Genomic DNA, 24822 nt, shown 5'->3' with positions numbered 1-24822 from the left:
AGGAATTCCCATCAACATCAACTAATAGATCACCAGTATGTTTAATAGAAAGGCGAGAGCCATTACCAATCATGACGTTTTCTTGTCCATCCTGAAGAGCTTTGTTGTGCATCATATCATCACTTGCTACAATATGGTTTGTAGCCCCTGTGTCTGGGTACCAGTATTCATTTAATGAGTCCTGCAGACTCATGGCAGAGTAGGCTTGTGGAATGTCATAGCATGTGCGAGCTGAGTGCCCCTTCCGTCCACAATATTGACAAACAATAGGAGGACGTTGGTATTGTAAATTGGTCGTACCAGGTTGTATTTGTGACTGAGGCCGATTTCCACGTCCCTGAAATTGATATCCACGACCACCTTGATTTCTTCCTCCTCGACCACGAAAAAATCCTCGGCCTCGGCGTTGCCCACGAAAAACATTGAATGCAGTTTGGTTGACAATCTGCGATGCTGGCTGAACAAATTCAGTCGAGTTTATTGAAGTGGACTTAAGTAGGGCAAGCCGTTTTTCTTGATTGAGCAGAAGATCAAAAAGTTCAGAAAATGAAAGATTTGATGATGATGGGCCAGTAAGCATGGTTATAAAACTTTCATATGCGGACGATAATCCATTAAGTGTGACTTGTACTAAATCTTGATCAGAAATTTCTTGACCAGCAGTAGATAAAGTATCCGAAAGAAATCTGATTTGATCTAGATAAGCTTGCATAGACATACTTCCCTTCTTGATAAGAAGCAACTCTTTACGCAGCAACATGATTCTCAAAGGAGACTGAGAACCATATGATTTCTCAAGAGTCGACCAAGCATCATAGGCAGTTTTGGCACGCATAATCTGCCCCAAGACAGCTTCAGTGACCGTTGCCTTGATCCAGCTTAATGCAAGTCGATCCAGCTTTCTCCATGCTATAAAATCTGGATTTACTTCAGATTTGCCGTCCTTTGTTATCTCCTTTGGTGGTTCGACTTGAGTCCCATCAACAAATTGAAGAAGATCTTGAGAGTCCATTACAGACTCTAGTTGACTTCGCCATAACAAGTAGTTATCTCGATTGAGTTTGATGGAGACCAACGCTGCAGCAGCGTTCCATTGTATAGGCGACGGAGCAGCCATGGTACTTAGACACCAATGAAGTCCAAAATCGACAATATGTGCTTAATATAATGTCCAAAAGAAAAATAGGGTGCCGCAGCCAAAGGGAAGGAAAAACCTTAATACGAGAAGGAAGCGGAAGCGAAAAGGGCAAGGATTAGTGGTCTGCCAGGAGCTTGTCGGCCAAGGGGGCGAGCAGTGGGCAGGGCTCGTGAGGCAAGGGGCGAGCGGTGGGCGGATGACGGCAAGGGCGAGCGGTGGGCGGATGACGGCAAGGGCGAGCGGTGGGCGGATGACGGCAAGGGGGCGAGCGATGGGCGGATGACAGCAGGGGCGAGCAGTGGGCGGATGACGGCAGGGGCGAGCGGTGGGCGGATGATGGCTGTTCGGCAGTGGGTAGATGACGATTGGGCAGATGGTGGGCGAGTGGTTGGAGATGACGGCTGGGTCTCCTCTACTCGACGTAGGGTAAACCTAAAATGAGAACAGAGGAGGCGCCAGGTTCTTGAAGTGAAGGGCTGAAAACCTGTTTCACACGTTGAAGAGGAAGAAGAAACAACAAGGGAGGCGGACGAAAAACAGAGGATTCCAGGCAGATGGTTTTGGGTACAATCAGAGGAAGGCACTGGCCACAGTTTGCTGCAGAACAGGTACGCTGAAAAAGAAAGGAACTATGGCTGAACAGAAGAGCAGCAGAAATTTGGATAAGAGAGACCTATCCGACGACCGTGCAGAGAAACAAGGCTGCGCATAAGAAAATATGAAGCCTGGCTCTGATACCATGAAGAAACGACACAGGCAAGTGGGTAAATCTTAGGGACATGCCCGCCACCTGCTTGCCGATGAAGTGCGCGTTGATGTGGAGGTTGGCATCAGAGACCAATCCGAAGTCCTTATCCTTGGAAGTAGAAGGTCATGCCATTCCTCCAACAAAACAAGGGTCTTGGCACACTCCTCCTGGCCTGTCACAGAAAATGAATTAAAAGAAGAAGTTCTCACTAACAGACTGAAATTGCTTATGAACCAAGTGCTACTGAAATTAACTAATATCTCTCGAGAGGTTATCTCAACAGGATTACAAGTTGGGCAGACAAACTGACAAATCATGCACCATGAAGCAACAGGAGACTGATTTTGTTAAACAATTCATTTTTCGGCAACCGTTTAGGCGGTACTCTGTGATGTTTCATGCAATCTGCAACATGGAAGAGAGAGCAGGAGTTAAGTTTATAACCTTAGTCCGTTTTTTATTGTTTCCCCTACATGAACAATCCTAACCAAGATAAGATAAGAGTAACCCCCATCTAAAGTTAATCAGAGTAGTTGAAGCATGAGGTGAATGGAGTTTGCTGAATGACTCCATTAATGTGCATGCTACGGCAAACGGGCCTGCAAGAGGCACAGTCGATGATGCAGTCGGTGGGACACTGGGGAGGGCAGTAGAACCGCATCAGGTAGCAACCGGGGTTCTGCCTGGAGTCTGGACCAACATGCTTGGCTAACGGGCCAGTTAGGGCGATGGAACGGATGGTGGTGGTGGCGGGGCGGCACATCCGTCACTCCTCCTAAGGCTGCCTCTGTGAGAGCCAGGAATGACGATGCATATATAATTATCACAAGGAGGAGACCAACCACCCTGCAATGATATCCTCCCTAGGAAGACATCTGATGGTGAAGACATTGTCTCTTTCTGATGTCTTTCTTTCTCTAGAGAAGAGCTATGCAGTGGCTCCTGTGTGGCAGCAAAGTGAGTTGTTGCATGTATTTATATGGATCAGAGAGTTGACTGTGGAAGTTCACATGCATGCCCCTCTCAGAAATAGAAAGGCAATTTATAAGTGGAGGGGAAAACAAATCCTTCAGAAGTTGGCTGTGTTATGTCAATACAAATTAATGTACAGTGAGGTGTTGCTCAATCTTTCAGAAAACATAAGAAATAAGATCGATCGAGCATGCGGCCATGCATGTGACGGGGTAGGTAAAGAACCCACTACGGGAAAGTGACCCCTCCTCAAGGATGTATATGGCCTTTGAACTCCCCAATAATTAATAATTAATGCATTGGGGATTTCATGAAACAAGTCAAATTGTGTGGAATTATAGTGGAACTTGTTCTTTACAAGTTTATTCTCTTCTTTTCTGACAATTTTCTTGGTGGTTTGTTTTGATCCGATGGTAGATTTGCCCAAACAACCACAAAATTGTGAAGCATATCGGACTGCATTCTCTTTCTCATATATGTCTGTACATATTTTTTAAGCGATCATTTTAGAGTGTACAGTTGATGAAAGATACATTTGTTGCCCATGCCGTAGATCACAGCGGACAACATAGCGGTTATGCTATCTAATTATCAAACTCAAGACTAATTTTTGTCGCCTTATTTGCTGTTTAGTTGATTTGATTTGATTTGGTGGCCGATTCAAGAGTGGCACATGTCCATTGTTAAATATTTTGAGAATTTCTTTTCTTTTTATAAATTTTATAGATACAACCAATAAATACAAATAAAGGAGTGACCTTAGATTCTCATATTACATGTGAAGCTCCTTGGCTTGGTTTCTCATCATCTTTTTTGGAAATTGAGGAATCTAATGCAAAAGGCAAAGATGAAAAGAAAGACAAGGTCAAAGGCCAGATGAGCCACAGCCACAAACCCCAAGAAGTCATATTTGTAACCCATAACAGTCTCAAGGTATTGCTTTACTGTTGTTAGCCCAACTTCTGCAGCTACAACTAGACTCTTCAAGTCTCCAAGCTGAGAGGTGATGAGCCCATAGATTGTCCATGCAACAGGGGAACCCCAATAATACCATCTCCACCATATTGGAATTGCCTGCAATTCAGACCAGGTCAATTTTTAGTTGGCAACCAACCATGCCTTGTGATGAAACACAATGAGAAAGCTTAAGTTGCAGAGTTACAACTTGATGCACCGTGACAACAGAGTTTGAGGACTTTTATCCTATGCAGAAGTCCAGAATCCAGTATTGTAAAACTAATTTCACAGAACAAGACAACTTTTTGCAAATTGAAGAGTGTTGGTTTAAATGGTTCTGAAGAAAATCAAATCATTTTGGTTTTATTCAGTTTTGGTCTCGTTCAAATATTAAAGAAATTTTGAATTATTATAATAAGTTCATGGTCCTCTGTTCCGGGGAAGTTTCTTTTCAACTCCTGAGTTCCCAACATGTGTACATCACAAATAAGGGCGCCATTAGCATGAGCAGATTGTGCCAATATGGACTTTCTACTTGCCTTTATGAGCAAACTTACAATACTAAAATTTACTAATATTCAAATCATGAGCATAGGCTACGCACCGGGCGAGTTATCAAGAAGCCAGAGAAGAGATTCCAGAAGGTTAGGAAGAATGACATGACAATGGCGCCTATTTGATCTCCAGGGGTGAGAGCCACAGCCATCATCCCATAAAGCGTGAAATAGATGAAACTCGTGAACATGAAGAAGAAGAACCAAATAAAATTTCTTGCAATCCAAACGAAGTTGATCATGGGAAATAAAATTAAGGTGAATATAATTGTTTGCGCAGCAATGTACAAAACCTCTACGCCAACCTGCAAGTGAAGACAATAATCAGTAGAGTTGCTCCAGAAGTGCCTTGTCAGACAAATTGCAATATAGTTGATATAAGAAGCCAAATATGTGAAACAACAGATTCATGAATAGCAATCAAGTTGAAAATGGAAAACTATAACTCTAGATAAAACAGAGTTCATGAGATGTGTTTAATTTCGCTGCTGTAACAGGCCATTTATTGTATGATGATGACAGACCATTTATTCCGATGTTATTTGAGTGATTCTAAAATGCAACCAATACAAGAAGTCAGGAAAACATTACCTGGCCGATGGCATAACCCATTGAAGAATACATCCCTGCTGCTTTTTCACGATACATGACCGTCCTCTCAATGCTCACAATAGGAAGAACTCCCATTGCATTGCTCGCTCCAAGGAACATAACAGCAGAGTACATTGAACCAACTAGATTGACTAGCTGCTGCTCTGTTGATCTGTTGTAATGATAACAATAAGGACCAAGAAAGTATTAGTGAAATAATACAGTTCCTACTGATCGTCTCAAGGTATTGAAAATGCCTATGAAAAGCACACGTATGACGTCCATTTCTTAAACGCATATTGTCAACATGAATAAAACCCAAGAAGCTGAACCTCCGTCCATTCTCTTTACATAGTTGATCTCTCATATCTTCGGAAATACATTCAGTAGTTTTATCCAATGTTTAGAAACTCACCGAGTCAACCCGATGACTTGGTTGACTTGGCTAGGCTCGCTACTCTAACGAGTCAACCCAGTAGGTTGACTCGTTTTATTTACATTATTTTCAATATTTTATTGATTTTTGTAGTTGATACATGCTAAGGTATAAGTTTTGTTTGTTACTTTATTAAGGATACAAGTTCAGTTTGTTAAAATCAAGCAATATTGACGAAATTGATCGAGTTTTCTTAATGTTTTTGCATTTGACACACTAAATTGCAATAATATTTGCATTCGACATGCTAAATTGCAATAGTTCTTGGAGAATGAACTTAGTTGTGACTTCCTTTATGTTAGTTTGACTTTTTTGTAGCATATAAGTGAAATTAAGTCATTTTGCAAACATTTTATGTTTAAAAGACAAGTGATATATATATATATATATATATATATAACCCTGTCTGAGTCACCGAGTTGACCCGCCGAGTCACGAGCCAAGAACAGCCGAGTCGAGTCCAGAGTCACTGAGTGTTAAAACATTGGTTTTGTCTGTAGCAATCATACGTGGTTTTATTTCTTACAAGCTTAGCAAGTTGACAATCATAATCAATGGCATTGCAGCTAATTGATGATGCCAGAACTTGTCTCAGTTCAGAATTAAAAAGAACTAAACCGAACAACTCAGATTCAGTTTAGATTCTGTCTCACTGATGGCTAGTGGTTATCTCAATATCAAGTCCATTTTTCAACCCGCTAAAGGAGAACGGAAAACAGTAGAAAAAGTTCAGAAGCTTTACGTTTTCCTTCCCGCTCCCCAAAAGATGGAACCAAAGAGAAGACCGATGACAACTGTCAATAAGAACCGAATGGCATTATATTGAGGATTTCTCCAGTAAGACCAGTATTGCTTCCACAGGCAAGCTTTGCACTGAACCAAGAAGCTCTGAGAGTACTTGCTACGGAAGAATAGATCTTTTGAACCTGGTATGGGTGTACTTATTGACTTAATGAGTTCCTCATTTCTCCTGAGTAAAAGTGAGATGAATATAAACCTGACATTTACTAATACCACCAAAAAGAAAGACTTAAAGAAGAAGTTTTTGCTGTATTTAGTTCCTTCGTGACACTCAGTTTTGCTTACCTGTAAAGGGAGGAGTTGGCATAAATTTCAGCAAAATCCACATTGAGTTGAGCTTCAATAGAAGCAGAAGTGACCTCCAACATCCACGTTGCAGGGTTCTGGCCATCTCTGATTTTGGGTACTCCAGGAATAGCCTATAAAATGAAATCCTCATATGCTTAGCCAAAATTAGGAGCGGATAATCAATCATATAACAGAGAAGCATCCAATCCCTCTTAGTTGTATTGATGTCTTTCATTTTTTTTATAATGAACAAAGAGCTACTCAAAAATGTCAATTTCACTCGTGTAAGATGCATGGCACCATTGAAACAGAGACTGAAGTATTAACATCTCTCCCTCTCACACACACAGAGTTCCTTGCAGGTCTGCTAATATAAGATGAACAAAGAAAATACATTCCACCTGACAATGGTGATCTATGGTTATGATTATACTCGACTAGACTTAGTTGTGAAACTTCTTCCACATTTGGCGCATGAAGCACTTGTAGGAAACATGATATCAGGAAAACCACATACTAGAAATTTCACAAAGTGTAAACACAGAAAATGCATTTTTAAACATTATAGACTTAAGTTTATTCAATAACACTTAAATGGAGCACAATCTCTCATAACAGTTGTAAAAAAGCTATTGTTTCTCCAAACAGAATGCAGGTTAACTGGACACATGTTAGTCTCTGCTCAGAATTTACTGGACGACGAAGAGAAAAGCAGTTTACATGATCTAATTGACTCATGGATCCACATTTACCATGTTCACACAAAAGACCAAGGAAGAGATCAAATCATTCATCACCTCAAAATACTCTATGAGTTTGTCCGAATTATGACCTAGAGGTCCTGCATAAATCGTTTGTCCACCTCTCTTCATAAGTAGAAGCTGCAACAAAAAGCTACCTTTTCAATTTTTTTAAGCAGAAAATATCCAGGAAAGAAAAAGATTGTATTAACTATCGTGAGGTTACCTCATCAAAAGCTTCAAAAATATCAATACTTGGCTGATGAATTGTACATACAACAGTTCTTCCTGTGTCGACTGTGTTCCTTACAGTCCTCATCACAATAGCTGCGGCTCTAGCATCAAGGCCTGTCGTGGGCTCATCCATGAATATGATTGAGGGATTAGCGACTAATTCCACAGCAATAGTGAGACGCTTTCTCTGCTCGGTTGATAGACCATCTACTCCAGGAAGACCCACTAAAGCATTCTTTAGTGAATCTAGCTCTACCAACTCCATAACTTCTTCGACAAACATCTAGAAACACATAAGGGAATATGAACATATAGCGCATCAACTTTTAGGGAATAAGCAGGAAAAGTTTTGACTGTATACCTCCCGAGTTTCAGAATTCACTTCAGCGGACAGACGAAGCCAAGAAGAGTAGATCAAGGACTCGTGAACAGTTAGATTGGGTGAATGTATGTCCTCCTGTTCACAGTAACCACTGACTCTAGCGAATGTTTCTTGCTTTTTTTGGTAGCCAGATATGTTTATACTTCCTTCAATGTATCCTCCTGTTTTCCTTCCTGCCAGGACATCCATTAACGTGGTTTTTCCAGCACCGCTAACTCCCACCAAAGCAGTGAGAACTCCAGGTCTGAAAGCGCCACTAACATCATGCAGTAGTTGGAGCCTAGTTTCGTCAAATCCATGACTTTTCATCTCCTGGGAGACCAAACAAAATCTTGAATGCCGTGTATAAAAAATACTAATGGTATGTCATCCGACAAGAAATGTGATCCTCCTAGCTACATCTTTTCCATAAATGGGTTATAATATTTTTGCTCAGTTGCTCTTGGAGATGCAAGAAAGTAAAAAAAATTTCTTAGAGACGAAGCAAAGAAAGAGCAAAATTGAAACGGGGACTGCGAAAGTACACGAGACAAGGCAGACCTTTGAAACATCGTGCACACATGAATTCAGCGGCCCCGACAGACATTTTAAGAGAACTGAAGTGAAAGCTCTCGAGGAAAAGGAGGTAAATTCGTGACTAGACCGTAGAAGTTCTTGGTCGAAAGCAAGGAGTGAAGCGACAAGTCCAAAAGAGAAATTCGCAGCTTCAATTTACGAAGAAATTGCACGTAAGTGTCATTCCATTGTGGTCATCACAATATTGTCCAACTTAAATTAGCAGAAGCCAATTTTCAAACGGTTTCTCGTATAAAGAAAAAGAAAAATGCTCTTAAAACATAATAAAGAATCATAGAGCTATCACAAATTTGAACACGTTGTTCTTTTTCAACTCAAAGTATTGGTTTAAAAGCTCAACTTATTCTAGAGGATTTTTTTTTTAAAATTTCTGACAATATATTGGGAAATGGCTATAGGAGGGATATGAATGGAGATATTGGATATATAACGGAGCCATGCTAACTTCTGTTTGGAAGCACTATACTGAACTCACAGAGAAATTAAAAGAATCAAAAGCCTTACTGCGGGCATGTCAACATAGTAATTGACATGGTCAAATGCCAGAGAAAGAGGCTGAAAAGGCAAGACCATTCCTCTGCTGGCAGTAATTGTCCCCTGCCTTCTACTCCCATGACGATCCATGACATCCATATTAGTTCCTGAAGCAAACAAAATGGGTGCTTAAGTTTCATTCAGAAGAAACTTCTACTTGAAAAACCTTCTAATGCTCTCAGAAGCAAGAAACGGAAAAGTAAGTAAAAGATCAACCTTCAGAAACCGGATCGGCAGACCAACTACCAGACCTTAATGGCTTTGATTTCTGTTTCCTGAGGTACCTTGAGTCCTTTCCCTTATCTTTGCCCTCCTCATCTGGAATCACAGATTGAGGATTTCCAAGAGCTGCAGAATTCGACTTAAAATTCAAGAGCTTGATATCTAGAATCTAAAGCTAATATTTGCGACCATATTTTTCATTGAAGGAAAGCACGCACTTACGGTTCAAATATTTAAGAGCAAGGACAAAGCAAACGTTGAACAGAAGCGAGAATCCGGCTAACGCTCCGATGCATATCCAATACCAGTAGGCATCGACAGGCATGCCTCTAGATTTAAGAATGGCCGTTCCAAGTGTGGGCGCGTTGATCATAAAACCTTGGTTAGGCTGTTCCAAAGTATAAAAGAAGTTAGTGAAAACTCCCAGTTCTTTGTCAGGCTGTTCCAAAGTATAAAAGAAGTCGGTGAAAACTCCTAGTCACATTACTAGCTAGCACTAGTCATATCATGAATATGGTTGTAAGATGTAAGATGATTCAAGCAGCCTCAAACGATCCAAATTTGGTGTACAATGGGGTTTTCTTGAGATTCATTTGACGAATTAAGTTGGTGCATTTCTCCCACTAGACGACCATGAATATGATGGCAACGCCTGGGTTTACCTACTATCACTAGATATAAAGAAGTTCGCAAGCTATAATTCTCTGACTGCCCAAATCTATCCCAATTCAAAAATCGTTGTAACCTAATCCACAGAGAAAAGAACCTTCAGAAGACCAAGACTACAAGAGATTTCGAAGGGAGCAAATTCTTTACCTTGCTCCATCTCTCGTCGAGAAACTCATTAAGGGCTATAGCCGTCTGTCCGTACATCATAGGGGATGACCAGTATCCCCAAATCCACCATGGTTTTATTTCATCTGAAGGATAGAAAAGAGAAAAGAAAAATGAAAGAAAGAAAAGGATAGTTATAATCGGCAGCAGATGTCAGCATGTGACGTCAAAGCTGAAAAAAACACTACAAAAAGAAGAACCTTGTCATTTCAATTAAAAAGGCTTCAAACTTCTGGCTACTGTTTCAGGCATGACCAACTATGTTAAACCAACAAGTAAAGAAACTTGAGAGAGAGAGAGAGAGAGAGAGAGAGGAAAGAGGAGACGAGGGAACGAGTCAGTAACCTTTAGAAACTACAAAGCCTCCTAGGGTGAACACCACAAGCAGGGTGAAGATCCCTATCGTGTTAGATATCACAAGTGTTCTCCCAACAGCTGCAAGGAACCGAAAAAGACCAAGACCCATTTGATGTGTAAATGCATAGGCAAGGAACTGCTTGAAGCACCTAAAGAATGTATATAATATCAAGATGAAGATGACATTAACCACAGAATCAAAATGAGAAAACCCATTTGATAACAATCGTGCCAATAACTGAATTTCATGGGAAACAGCGCTAAAACGAAAAAAAAGTAACAATGGCAATGATAATAAAAGCATATGTAAAAGGTGAAAAGGGTAGTCACCTGCTAGGAGAAGGGGCAAACCCCACTGTATAATAAGTGAGAACGATCCACAACCCCGACTCCAGTATAGAGAGTGGGATTCTGAGAAGATAAATAGGTAAAGCAAAAGCCCATGAAGGATAAAATAAGAAATCTCTCTGCCTGTAAAACACCGGAAGCCTGACGACAGTCAATGCCAGCTCTGCCAGTCCATTAAACATCACATTGATCAGACTAAAGAACAGAGCACCGAAGTACTTCTGCCCATCTGCAAAAGTTTCATGCTTCATCTGAGTCCTTAGGAAGACCGTCATGGTTATCAAAGACATGAATGTTATCTGAGTAGTCTTGAATATGTAAACAAAAGCGTTCCTCTTCATAAGCAGCCATTCCCTTGCAAAACAGGCCTTGAACAGATCCCAACTAGAAATGCCGTACTTAGTTGTCTCCAATGCCGCCGGGTGAGATTTTGATTTATCGAATGGAGTTCTAAGTTCAGCTGCTATCTGTTGGCCTACTCGGAAGGAGCTAAAGGCTTGTGAGAATTCTTCAGCTGAGACATACCTGTAAGGACTATCTTTGTCCCTCCAATATTGTTGCTGATCTTTCTTCGACATTACCTCTTGCAGAAAGTCTGCAACTCCTTTCCTCTCTGGGCATCTGAACCCCATGAACTCAAAGAATTCGATGACGTCCTCTCGTGGACCTTGGTAGACAATGTGACCTTCTGAAAGCAGGATGACGTCGTCGAAGAGCTCATACGTCTCTGGTGCAGGTTGCAGAAGGGAGATCAGCATGGTTCCATCCATGATATGAACAAATTGTCTCATGTATTTGACGATTTGGAAGGTGGTGGAGCTGTCAAGGCCAGTCGATATCCCATCCATGAACATAGCTTTGGAAGGTCCCACCAGCATCTCACCTGAGTCAAGTATTGCACATAAGGAGTAAATGCCCCTGAACCACTTTACTCAAAAGTTTGATACTACAATTGATTCTGACGAAAAAAAAAAAACTTGAATCTTTGAGTAGATAATAGTGAAAATCGTCAATTACCTGTGGTCACCCTCTTCTTCTGCCCACCTGAAATCCCTCGCCTCATCTGATCTCCCACTATGGTATCCGCACAAATCTCCAAACCAAGCAGCTGAAACGTCAGACGTCATGAACACCACGTAAGCCAACACTGGAATATTGGGGTATGTCGAGAGAAAAGAATTCCTGCCATCTTTTGTAATTGCACCACGAACATAAACCAGAAGTGCAAACTGGAGCGAAGGTGTACTAATCGGAAAGGATCACATTTTAGATTTATCCCTTCGGATATCTGCAAGCTTAAATTATGATCTAAACAGAAAAACAGAAGAAATTCACAATTCTAAAGTCTAAACATTTTGCATGGTTGAAGGATTCTGAATACCAGAAGTAAGATAAAGTAACCATGAAGAGGGCAAAGCTAAAAAACAGATACTTATCTTCCTTTTGAAATACTTGTACGTTATCAATGGAAAACATTACCTTCAAAATGTAATCCGTGACGATGCTGGTCCCCTGACCTTGCGCAGCAGCAGCCTTCATGAACGCGTCGATCTCCGGGTCAGGTTTGATGCCCGCCTCCCTCTCTCTCCTCGACAGCTCGGCCAACATGTCGTACCGTGAGCCGACGCCTTGGCAGCGGCCGGAGAAGTCGAGCGTCTCCCGGACCGTCATTTCGGCATTGTGAACGTCGTGTTGGCTGATGTATGCGCCGGTTCTCCGAGGGACAAATTCTCTCAATTCGTAGCCGTTGTACGTGATTTTTCCAGCAACCTGTTCATGGTTTCGACTCGTCAGTACCATTTGCAACTTCGGTTTTCCCTTTCCTTGATAGGAGCTGTATGGACACTGGTTTCTCAATTTTTTCAATAAACAGAAACCTTTTCTAATTATTTAACAGTGAAAAGGATTGATCGATCAATATATTTAAAGTAACATGCAAGTATTTTAGTTAAATTGGATGAGTTGAAATACCAATCATGTCTGTTGGTCTATCTCCAAGTTCTGATGAACCAAATTCCAGGTTATAAGTTACAGCAGCAGATGTTTATATCTGTTCATGATGGGGGGAGAGAGATTACCCTGAGCTTCTTATCCAGCTTTCCTGCAAGAGCGAGCAGAAGGGTCGTCTTCCCGGAGGCCGGAGGGCCAAGTAGAAGGGTCATCCTGTAAGCACCAAACACTCGCTTTCACCAACATTGCATCTAAGAAAGGAAACGCCATAAATACTGAAGACTGCAAAGAATCTTTTGATCACAGAATTCGCATTCATTTGGGAAGATGAAGGCGGCAACCAACCTTGAAGGCCTTAGAATTCCGGTCACTCCATTGAGTATTTTCAGGACTCTTTTCTTTGATGGACTGAGCTTCACCAATCCCAGGATACCCTGTCTCCCCGAAGTAATTGAAACAAAAGTAAGAATGTTATAGAGTAATTCTTTTATGGTTAACTGCACTATTTACTTGAATGAATCTGACGTTTAAGGAAGAAAACTGGCATCTCGGCCATGTCGCCAAGACCTGCCTGGTGTCTGTTAGTATAAAAAGCTAAGTCCAGCTTGATTTTGAACCAGTTTCACTGAAACATCGCTATATTCATAAACTGTGAGCCATTGGTTTTTAGCTATATCAGAATTCAAATCTTATCATACGAAAGTGACGAAGATCTACACTAGAATTATAGGAGCTTTCGCCCAAGTAGCCACAATGCGGCTACTTAGAAGCAACTGTTTAGGCAGGATCACATCATCCCGAACTAACCTCGGCCTAATTTTCCAAGGGCACCTGAGAATTCTGAACTTCTTGAGGGAGGCCATTTTTAATATCAACTCGATCCAAAAGTCGCCTCTTTTACAGTCTAGGAATAATCGCGTCCATATTTTCTTTGCAAAGTTTGATGACAATCCACTCTAAATTAAAACGCTCTTAAGAGCTGGAACTAAGGACTACCTCTTCGGCTGCAATAAAATCTGTAGGACATGCTACATTTCTTGACTTGGTTCATCTATTTATGCATCAGGATGACAGCCAATAAATTCCCGCGATTCGTCCGTCAAAAAGGAAAAAAACTTAAAAATTTTAATTAGGTTTTTTAATGATCTGCACTCTCGTTCCGGCATCCAAGAAAGTGTGTCGGTGTTCAAAATGACTAAAATGCTTCTACGTAATTTTTTTTTTTTTTAAATACATAGAACCTTGCATAGGTTTGTGTGTATATTTGCATTATGTTTATGCATACCACATACTCACAAAAGTGAGTCAAATACGTAATACAAGTGGGCCAAAGATTACAGTTGGTATGTTTTAAAAGGTTATGTTTTAAAAGGTTGTACACCGTCGGGCGCATGTAACTTCTTCTCTATGCTTCCTTTCATACTTTAAAAAACAAAATTTTAGTTACTAGAATTTTCCAAAAATTTTATTTTAACCCTTTGGAAAACATAATAGATCCATGTGAATTTTCTTTTCACATCCCCATAAAGCCAAAAACCTTATAAGCTCTACCACCAACTTTGAGGGTGGGCTATTCAAAAACAAGATTTTTGTAGAAACTGGGTTTGTCTCAAACCCGCTTCTAATTCACTCGAACATTCTAAAAAATGCCAATAACACTCTAAAAAATGCCGATCTTAATTTTTTCTGCAACAATAGGAATAGGAAGGGCGACTACCTCCCAGCAGCAGTTTATTGGCACTCTAAAAGATGCCGTTTTGGAGGCTACACGACATTTTAGTAGTTCCATTCAAACACATACATAGTAAAAATATCAAAACGGACTATTTTTTCACATGGTTATGTTTCCCTTTCCACGTAACATCACTCGTTTTCTTTTCTTCAAAGGACATGTTAGCTCGCATGTGATAGTTAGGTAGGCCTTAACCAATTTATGCAGCCTCTTCTTTTCAACAGCTAACACCGATCAATGTTAACACTTTTTATAGGAGGTCGACCCCTTGAACAATATTTCCACATGTAGAGTATTTCAGATACTTCTGTTACCAACTAAGAAAGCCAAAAGGAGTATATCTTTCACACTCACACTTACCTGCTTATGTTATTAATTGAACTAAAACTATGTTAATCCCGCTTCAAGGAGCATAATGTAGATGGTCGTGTTAGGGGCCTGTAAAACTTTGGGCATCTAGTTCGATTGTTGTGGGCCTTATATTTTTGCGTTTTAAGTGGTAGAGCGCATAACCTATGCTACTAGTGCTAACAACAAAGTAGCTCAGGACTCCAAAGATAGGGGGAATTGAGGGGACCTTCAGACATCTTTTTTAGGTGGTGGATTGTTAGCCTGCCACTCAAGCTGACAATAAGAACAGACGATTGTCGGCATAGACCTTGCCATAGATTAGGAGCCAGGTGAGCCGCCAAACACAAATTCTATATAAAGCTTTAGAAAATTTAATATTTTGGCCCCTGTTAAAATTTTGAAATTATAATTCAGCTTCCCTCATAAAAAAAATTCCTGACTTCGCCCCTGCAATGTCATCAAGAAAACATCTTTTCTCTGAAATTTTTACGTATGTTTGAAATTCATGGTTTCAAAGAGTCTTAATTAACGTTGGGAGGTTTACATTGGGAGAAAGTAATCGGTTTGAATTAGCCGGGCTAGCTGGATTCAGTGAATTGGCCCATTTAGTGATTCATGTGAAATCGAAGGCTATAAGAATTTGACTATAAAAAAAAAAAGTGTGCATACATATATTCTTTAAAAAATTAAAATTACTCTTAAAATAAGTTGAACTTAACAGGGGCACCTTTTAATTAGCCACTAAATCGACTGGGACTTGTCTTGGTCACCTTTTAATTAGCCACCAAATCGAATGGGACTTGTCTTGGTCACCACTAGGTGTTAAGCCCTACAAAAAGGACTAGTGAGTAATTGTATATTATACATCTTCGAACATATAAAAGATTAAGACTTCCTTTTGTCAAAGTAGGGACATGTTGAGAATATATTGTCCTCCACCTAGTCCTTCATTTGATGGTATCTATAATATTAAAATATTAGACTTTTCAAAATATCAAGGACACCCTTCGGACCTCGGAGCTATTATTGATATTCAGAGGGTCAGTTGTCGTGCAGCGGCAGAAATTTAAATAAAACTGAACCAAACAACTTCTTTCTTTTTTCATCTTGTAACTATATATATGCTAGATTGCATGTGGTTGCAAAGATGCCAACGACGTTGATTTTCATTTTTAAGTTCCATTCTTTACGTCGAAAGAATTTCCATTGTTAATTTTAAAAGTTGCAGCAGAAAGAAGGGGAGAAGGTTCCGATTGTTTTTTAATCACCCCGAAAACTATTGGCTTTATTTTAATCCCTTCATTGAGAGAGAGAGAGAGAGAGAGAGAACCTCGATAGAGTTAATGGCGGCATTGAGGAGAGTGGGTAGGGCTCTTCCTCCCACGTAGGCATCGGCTTCCACAGACAGACCCTCGAACCGAACCTCTATCTTCGGTAGGTCGATTCCCACTCTGTTAAAATTAACAGTAAAAAATAAGAAGATTTAATAAAATCCAAAACCTTAATCTCTGTCTAAAGTTTATATAATTTCATAAGCGCCACAAGTTAGAACTTTTTCATCGCCTAAATTCTCAGAAAATCACAAATCATAGACCATCGATGGCCCCTTTCTGTCACCGTGTCTGAATCTCCTGGCTGCTGAACTCACGTGAAAGTTTTAAGAAATGGCCTGCATTTTTTCTAGTTTTCAGCATGTTGCTTCCTCTTCTTCAACATCTCTGTCAGGCACCATCTACCCGTTTGAAGAGGTGCTGAGGGGTTACTCCCCCAGGTTTTATTATGCTGTCAGGCCGCGTCCAAAAGTTTTCATAGAAGTCTAAGTTGTTCAATAAAAGCAAAGAAAAAGTATACTTTTTCTGCAGTACTTCTTCTGAGACTCCAGATGTAGTAATGTCTTCTCAAGAAAAAGAGAAGAAACAAAAACCCACTACAGTGCAGGACTGACATAAGGTGAAGGTTCTCGAGCGGAATCTAAACCCAAAAAAAGAAAACTTAATTGGTTAACTATTTCTGTCAGTAAATAAAACCGCACTTCCCCTGTTGAAGAAACTAAGTTACTAACCATGCAACTGTGATCTTCATGCTTTGAACTTTGAGGCATAGATATTAACAAAAACGTCAAACTTTTGCCATCTGTAGTTAAAATTGATTATGGCTGCCTTGAAATTAAGATTAATAAATGAGCTGCTTGATAGATCGATTCAGAAAAAAAAAGAATGATGCACGTTCTCTGCACTGAGATTATTTTTACTCGGTTGGCGTTGCAGAAAGGAATATTAATTTATAGAAGAGATCAGAAGTCGGTGGTGAAACCTGTCGGCCCTCTCCCTGAGGCGAAGAAGGAACTTCTCGTTGTCTTCCTGGACGGCCTGTAGGACGTTCTCGAGGAGCTGCTTCCTTCCGGCGACGCCAAGCCTCCTGATGTCCACCTCCCCGTGCACCACGTTCCCGTCCTCCATCACCCGCCGGAGCACTCCCCACCTCATCCGGTCGGTGGTGGGCAGCCTCTCGATCGCCGCCCATCTCAGCGCGTCCTCGTCGTCCTCCTCCGCCCTCAAGCTCCTCCTGAACACGTCCCTGGAGCTCCCCCAAACCTCCCGGAAGCTCTCCGTCACCCTCCTTCCCAAGCTGCTCGTCGACCTTAGGTCGTCCGCCGCTAGCGCCATTCTCCCCCACCCTCCTCACCTTCCACCTCAAACTAAGCCTACCCTCCTTCACAGAGAGGAAGAAGAAGAATGGAGTTGAATAGAGTGCTGAAGATTTATTGAAGCTGTGTACACTACGAGGAGGGGATGATTAAACAATAAGAAAGAGAGAGTCGAATCATCTGTTATTGAAATCGAAGAGAGCGACGGACGGAACTGACGCCGAGCCGCACTCGAGAGCCCGACTATGTAAATAAATCTATCAACATTAGGGTACTTAGAGAAAGGAAGCATTAAAAATCACAACGAACCATCAAATCATAATTTGAAAGCCAGTAAGTTTAGTTTCGAGTTGCTTTCGTGATCATTATTGCTTGTCACGGCGTTTAAGAAATACATACGTTCTAACATTTTTCAACTTCTTTGCTCACGTTTTTGTCTTTTAAAACCATGGGAGTTGAGGACCAAGGAAGGGCATATCCGATTAAAAAATTAGATTGGATTCCGAAATAAATGACATGGGACTGGGATGGAACTTGGATTTGATTTAAATAATTATCTATTTTAAAAGTCAGTTTTTAACATATCGTAATGTGGTTTGGATTCATATGTGAACATTGAAGTTGGATTTGGATTGAGAATTTAAAAATCGGATTCAGATATTGTTACGTTTTTTATTCATATTTGGACAAGAATTCGAATCTCAATATGTGAATGTCCAATGAAACAGATATGATAATGGGTACATCTCATTCCAATATGATCAATTCACACACACACATATATATAGGCACTAATTCAATATATCTAATTCTTCTAAATGCACTTTTGTATATAAACAATCAAATATATCAAAACGTTAACATAAAATTAAACAAACTTTTTGAGGCTGGTGTGGGCAGTGTCTCCGCTGTTGGTCGTAGCTTGAACAACACGCCAAGTAATTTCTCTGATGCCTCAAGGATTGAAGTTCACTAGAACTGAGAAAGAGTTTCCACTACAAGATTGAAGCAGTTCTTGTTTATAACGAACGACCAATTTAGAGGTATGTTCTCTGTCCTGCCATATTGATAATGGAACATGAGGAGAATAAGACATAGGCACACGGAAGGGAGGCAATTCCTTCCTAATTAGGTCGAGCACCTGCAACGGTTGTTCCTATGTATAAATTTATTGTTATGAAGAAGTAGCGAGATACAAATGTGAAGAGTATAGAAATCAAAATCAAGTCTCAACTCTACCATTCTTTTCTTTGACATTCGTCATGTTATTGTCATGATTGGCGTTGGTGGTTAAGATTTTTTGGTTTTCAAGATAAAGTGCTCTCTGACTGTTTGGCAGCAATAACATTATGTCATCGATCGATATATCTACCTGAAAAAATGTTATATGAATTTGCTCCAATATTTAAGTTAGATACATGGACTAATAGCATAATGTTATTATTCATCAAATAGGCTCTAAGACGATGATTAATTTGATTAATTATTATTCCTGGAGAGCTAATGCAAACATGAAGGAATGTCTGTTGAAGATTCATGTCACATAAATGGACTCTATGTTGAATGTGGTGGTGAAGTTCGAAATTTGTAGCTGATCAGGGGTATTAGAATAAGAAATTTTAGATATGATGGCCATCTATATATGTAAACCAAATTATGTGGTGGAACTAATATGTAAATGACAAAAGTATGTGGCAACTGCCTGCACAACCCGCACCTAATTCCACGGCTAGTTGGATTCAAGAATACTTGTAGTGAGGCTTGGAATTTACATACAACCAGAGCTTTCTGCATCAAATGGGCTCTAAATGGTTTTTACTCTGAAAAAAAAACCGGAGTGAAAGAACCCCACCATCTGCATGCTGTTTCAAAGTACTAATGGTTCTTTGTAGATTTCCATTAATCTAAGCGCTACTTAATTAAGTGATACATCTCTTGGTTGTTGTAGCCTGATATGAGCATGCCTATGGTTTTTGAGTGCGTGTTTTATAAAATATCAAATACGTAGTAGGAGTCGTTTGACAACAGTAATACATTGTTATTATCTTATGAATTATCTTATGAATCTGATGGTACAATATCCAAATGTTATTGTTGCCAAACATCCCTTCAATTTAGTGAACTTACCAATTCAGCAATTTATCTAGCTTAATCGAGTTACAAAACAATTTTATTACATCGATTTTTTTTTAAAAAAATACATCAAATATAAAAAGTAGTTTTTAAAAGAAAACCTTTGAACTATTTAAAAGTAATAAAATAATGAACTCATCTGTAAGTATCGGAGAATTGAATTGATTTTCCACCGATTCTTGTCCCCACATGGATTTTTTTTTTTTAATGTGCATGTCCAAGATGGATGCAAGGTTTCTCGTCCAGGTCCCGAAACAGCCTTAAACCCCAAAAAATTGAAACTTTATGGCTTCATGTACCATCCTTGAGCCCAGAGCTTATGCACGAAGGGTGGTGCATATATATTATGCGAAGGAATGATTATGCAACGCCAATCTGAGCAACATGAGGCAAAATGATCTTCCTGCTTCTATCTATATATCTATCTATCTTCAATAATAGATCGAGCCTCGAGCACTTCCATATCTGGCATAGAATTAGCTCATTAATGACTTGGATAGACGTCGCCACGTTCGTGAGGGCGTCTTTATTAGAAGTCCTCGACAAGTGAAGGGAGGAGCGTGACTGGACCTCCATTAATGGCTCCCCACCCACCTCGAGACATGTAAAAGGATCGGAATGACCACCCCCAACATCGTCGCATTAACACCATGTTAGGTATCTGTTCAAATCAGTGTGTGGAGGTTTCGAAACTTTGGTCACTGTTCAATCAAGCAGAAGAGAGTACTGGTAATTTATTGATGATGCCGACGACGACTATGCATCGTCCGTTCATATCAAATTTTCCGTCAATTTAAAACGTTTTGAATTGATTTTGAAATGAAAGATTTAATATTCCTGTCGTCTTCCTTTTGCTCCCAACCAGAAGAGTTTATGATGTGCAAGCCCACAGAACAGTGCCTTCCTTTTTTTCTTTTGACTGAAGGAATCAAACATTAGAATGAGAGGTCGTTTTCTGTGAAACCAAACAAAGTGATGTCCTACTAACTTACCTCATGTAATAACTTTTTACTTTTTAGTAAATTAAATTTTTTAAAAACTTTTCTTGCACCCGTCATTTTTCATTTAAAAAAAGGCTTTTTATTCCTCTTTTTTTTTATTTAAAAAAGACTTGTTCATTTCTGCCTGTAGACCATCCGAGTTTTGAAGTGTAAATGCAAAGTCATGTCCTACTAACTTACCTCATGTACTCTTTACTTTTTAGTAAATTAAAATTTTTAGCAACTTTTCTTGCACCCATCATTTTTCATTTGAAAATGGCTTTTTATTCTCTTTTTTTAGTATTTAAAAAAGAACAACTTGAATCGAAGCATGTTTTATAACAAAATAATCTTTATAAATATATTAAGATATTTATATTGTATTTAAAATAGTTTTTGAACAAAAATCCAATGGTTTGGTTTTTATCTCTAACCTAAGTGTTTTGTTTTTACCAATTTCTACATATATATATATATATATATAATATGTGAGAGAGAGAGAGAGAGAGTTAAAAGATTGGTTAACTTAGATTGAGGAACAAACATTGGCCAGAAATTTGACTTTGAGAATGTGTAAGACTCTCTAGGTTGGTGTGTGTGTGTGTGTGTGTGAAAGGCGGATGTCAAGTTGAAGAACTCAACCCCGCTGCAAACATATAAAAGTTTTTTAATTTTCAGACGAATGATTTCCAACTAGAAACAAATACCAAAACCACATCATTAAGTCTTCTTCCTCGATTACAATATTTTCTTATGAATTTTGGTTTTGAAGTTTGTAATTTCAGGGACCTTTCTTTCTTCTGTTCTGGGATGTCAGCAGTTTTCCCCATATTATATTCTAAGGAAAACGATTACTAACTTACTTTTCTTGAAAATCCGCCGCCAATCACATTCCATTTAATGGTTGAGTTTAGTCTTTAGAAAATTTGCATCAAGGATCATATGTTATGGGTTAAAAATGTCCAAAATACATTTATTGGTTAAATGGAAGATTTTTTTTTTATACGGACAAAATTGAAACCTGAAAATTTTACTCTTATAAAACTACCATAATGCTCTTGTGGACAAAATACAATGTAAGGGCATTTGTGTCATTTTTTATTTTTCGGATTTTTTTGTTCTAAACTCATGTTTATAAGGAGGCTATTTTGGCTTATACTCTACATTTCTTTTGTGATAATGAAAACAGTTCTGTGTGGCGGCCATAAACATAGGAGAACATTATCTTGATCCACCATGTAAATCTTTGTGTATTCTTTTTTATTTTTATTTTTTTCCTGATTTTTATTCTTTTGTTAGGTTAAGAGAGTGTGAGAGTCGTTCCTAACATATGTGGATTTGTGTTCATTTCCGGCACTTGAAGAATAGAAAAGACGCCATCCCGTGAATCCTGCTACTACTTGAATCAGGTTTCGAGATTCAAATAATGACCACAAACAACACATGCAATCCTAGGCAACAAAGTCATTGGACCAAGAATTTATTAATTGTTGATATACACAAGTCTGGCCTCGTTTATGCCGCCTGATTTTTTTAATTCCGGCCTATCCCTTTTATAAGCTCGATATACACCTTTTATTTATATATATATATATATATATATATATATATATATAAAGGGCTTCAAAAGAAGAGTTGGACTGAAACTAGTGATCAAATATAATTATGGCTTCTCGTGTTAGAAGACCGTAGGCAGCTGGAATTCATTGACCCAGCTTGTGATTTTGACTATGTTCCACCAGTTAGTAGTTGAGAGAGTAAATCCCGAGAATTACTTGTTTTTGCGATGTTTCGAGTAGCTTTTGTGTCTTGGGGCGGCACTCGAGGTATAAAAAGTTGGATGAGAGCTTCGACCTTCTTGTTGACAGTTGAAAACATCACTCACATAAAATTAATACCAAAGCAAGCCTTTGAGATTTATTGGTTTGAAATTCTTTCGAATTCGAACTGCCCCAGCCAAAAGAAGGAAAAGGTGGGAATTATTATTTCCCTTTCCAACAAAGTAAAACAAGGTTGAGTGGGAATTATTATTTCATAGATCTAGTTTCGAGCTCCAACAAGTTCTAAATGATATTTTGAAGGTAAAAACATCATTTTATTTCGATTCGATCGGTGTAGCTTGGTTGGTCTGATTGGCATGCCGTCATCAATGTGATTCTTGTGGCCATTATTCCTCTCTACTACTGCAAATAGTGAATGTGCATTGATGGATGTCTCCTTCTCGCCTGGGTCTCCAAGCAGCCCTGAACTCTTGAAAGCAAAAACAAAAGAGAAGCGGCTTCGACATCTTCGAGGTGTCTTTCCTCCTCCAAAACAAAAATGGTGTTTGAAAGTGTGGGCCAAACACGCCTTACAAAGGGACATTTAAATGTGTCACCTACACATGCCATAAATCTTTCAATAAGTTCAAATGCAATACTAAATTCGAACCGGGCCGTACCGGATGGCATCGTATCGGATCTACATTTCCCGACCGGGGTCCACCAGCTTTCATGTTCATTTATTCGTTTTTCATACAGAAGGGAAAGGTAGGTTCGGCTTTTGTTGTTCAATTTCACTTCTTTCTATTGCAGAAGTAAAAATGTTTTTAAACGGGTCAGACCTGTGATCCGGTTCATTTGGGAGCTCACAACCCTAGGATTGGGGCATGCATGTCGTAAACCCTAGAATTTATTATTGTGAAATTTGTTGACTCTTCAATTTGTTTTTCTCCTTTCCCCTTGAACTACGGGAGCTAGGATTAGGCGGACCCAACCTACTAGTTATGTCAAAAAAGGAGCTTATAAAATATCGAAATATTTTGACTTCTTATACATATTAATTTTGTTGTTGAACTTTATAATTAAGTTAGGGTTAGGAACGTTAAGTGTTGGCAAGCGTTACGAACCAGGCAATGAAGTCTTGGCCTACTTGAACTTAAAAAAGTTAATTATTATTATTATTTTTATAATTCCGAGGCCCTAAAATTACAGGAAATTAACAAGAAAAATAAGTAAAATTAGCCATTATTTGACGCGAAATGAAAGCCTGCTTTGTCATGTGGAGAATGCGGGGCACATGTAGCATTTAATTTTTAATATTTTTCATGCTTTAATTCGTTTAAAGTAAAAAAAAAGTTGCGATTCTATGTCACTTTCTGTGGAATATAGAATTGTTTTAGAGGGAAAACGCGCCGAATAAAGAATATTCTGTGAAAAGAAATATGGTCAGATTTTAAAGCAATATCCTTCACGCGTACGCTTGAATATTTTCCTTTTAGCTGTTTCAAATTATTTTTTTTTGTTACATATATAACTAAAAATTAAGTGTTTTTTATACAATGTCACTAAATAGGGAAGCATGCTCCATCAATGTTGTAAAATCTATTTAGATATTGTCCCAAGGCCCGGCCTGCCATGCAGAGTGTTGGTAGAACATGTGTTTGTTGGGCCAAACCAGTTATGTATATGTATATGTATATATATGTATATATATCATAAGAGGGAAGCCAGTTACAATGTATATAGTTGTGCCCAATAAAAGACATACCCAACTTGGTACAATTATAAAGGAGTCAGCCTGGTCGGCTATCAAATCAAGCTATATATAAATGGCCATAATCATATACATTGTACCTGGCCTTTATGGTGGAGTCTACAGTATTTAAGAGTATATAGTATTTAAACGTAGACTTAGAAATTTAAGTGAGGAAAGGTAGTTGTATGTAGATAACAAGAGCCAATCTTATATGTATTCAAATTAATTTTTGGCAAGTGAAGAGGGTTTTCATGGCTTTCAGCTATAAGTGGCTCGCCTGGCAAGGTCGCGTCAGGTTGCTTGACAAAATACTTTGTTCCTGGAACGGATAGTTATGTTTTAGGCATATAATCTGTGAAAATAAGACGATACTCTGATTTTTAGAGGTTGTTTGACAACAAAAACACATTGTTTCTGATTCACGAATCTGCTAAAAACAAAAATTATGACAGATTCATGACACCTGGTAGTGCACCGTCTCATTTTTTGTCGTCCAGATACTTCGCACAATAACAATGGGATCTAATTTCTTAATTTCACTTGTTTTGCCATGATGTTGTTCATTATGTATGCTATTAACCTATGAGCCTGCAACTTCCATAAAGAACTGAAGTTCTACACAGAACATTGAAGCAGAGACTGTAGCTTCTTGGTGGTGCACGGAAGGTGAGAGGAATCATTCACATACTGTGGGTCAACTATGTTGAAGAATTGTAGGAGCTCACACTATGTATGCCGTCCCATGTGTAACTCTCCCATGGCTACCCGAAGGCATGATGAAAGAATCTGTAGTGCCACCAA

At 39.2% G+C, this 24822-nt stretch overlaps 1 protein-coding gene across 1 annotated transcript; it reads right to left on the bottom strand.

Moving 5' to 3' along the window:
• Nucleotides 1-3594: 3594 nt before the first annotated feature.
• Nucleotides 3595-17616, bottom strand: LOC116265049 (ABC transporter G family member 39-like). The gene is made up of 20 exons (XM_031645577.2): nt 17059-17616; nt 16076-16196; nt 13008-13096; nt 12791-12875; nt 12192-12482; nt 11730-11820; nt 10695-11595; nt 10353-10513; nt 9990-10093; nt 9396-9561; nt 9168-9299; nt 8922-9058; nt 7821-8153; nt 7452-7742; nt 7283-7366; nt 6483-6616; nt 6139-6366; nt 4961-5132; nt 4420-4674; nt 3595-3932 (listed from the first exon to the last, which is right to left on the bottom strand). Exons 1-20 carry the CDS (start codon nt 17409-17411, stop codon nt 3663-3665), a joined length of 4398 nt encoding a protein of 1465 aa, XP_031501437.1. The 5' UTR covers nt 17412-17616; the 3' UTR covers nt 3595-3662.
• Nucleotides 17617-24822: the final 7206 nt, after the last annotated feature.

The sequence above is a fragment of the Nymphaea colorata genome, chromosome 11, assembly GCF_008831285.2.
Source record: "Nymphaea colorata isolate Beijing-Zhang1983 chromosome 11, ASM883128v2, whole genome shotgun sequence".
NCBI lineage: Eukaryota > Viridiplantae > Streptophyta > Magnoliopsida > Nymphaeales > Nymphaeaceae > Nymphaea > Nymphaea colorata.
The sequence above is the reverse complement of the archived record's forward strand: the minus strand, read 5'-3'. Positions and strand labels throughout refer to the sequence as shown.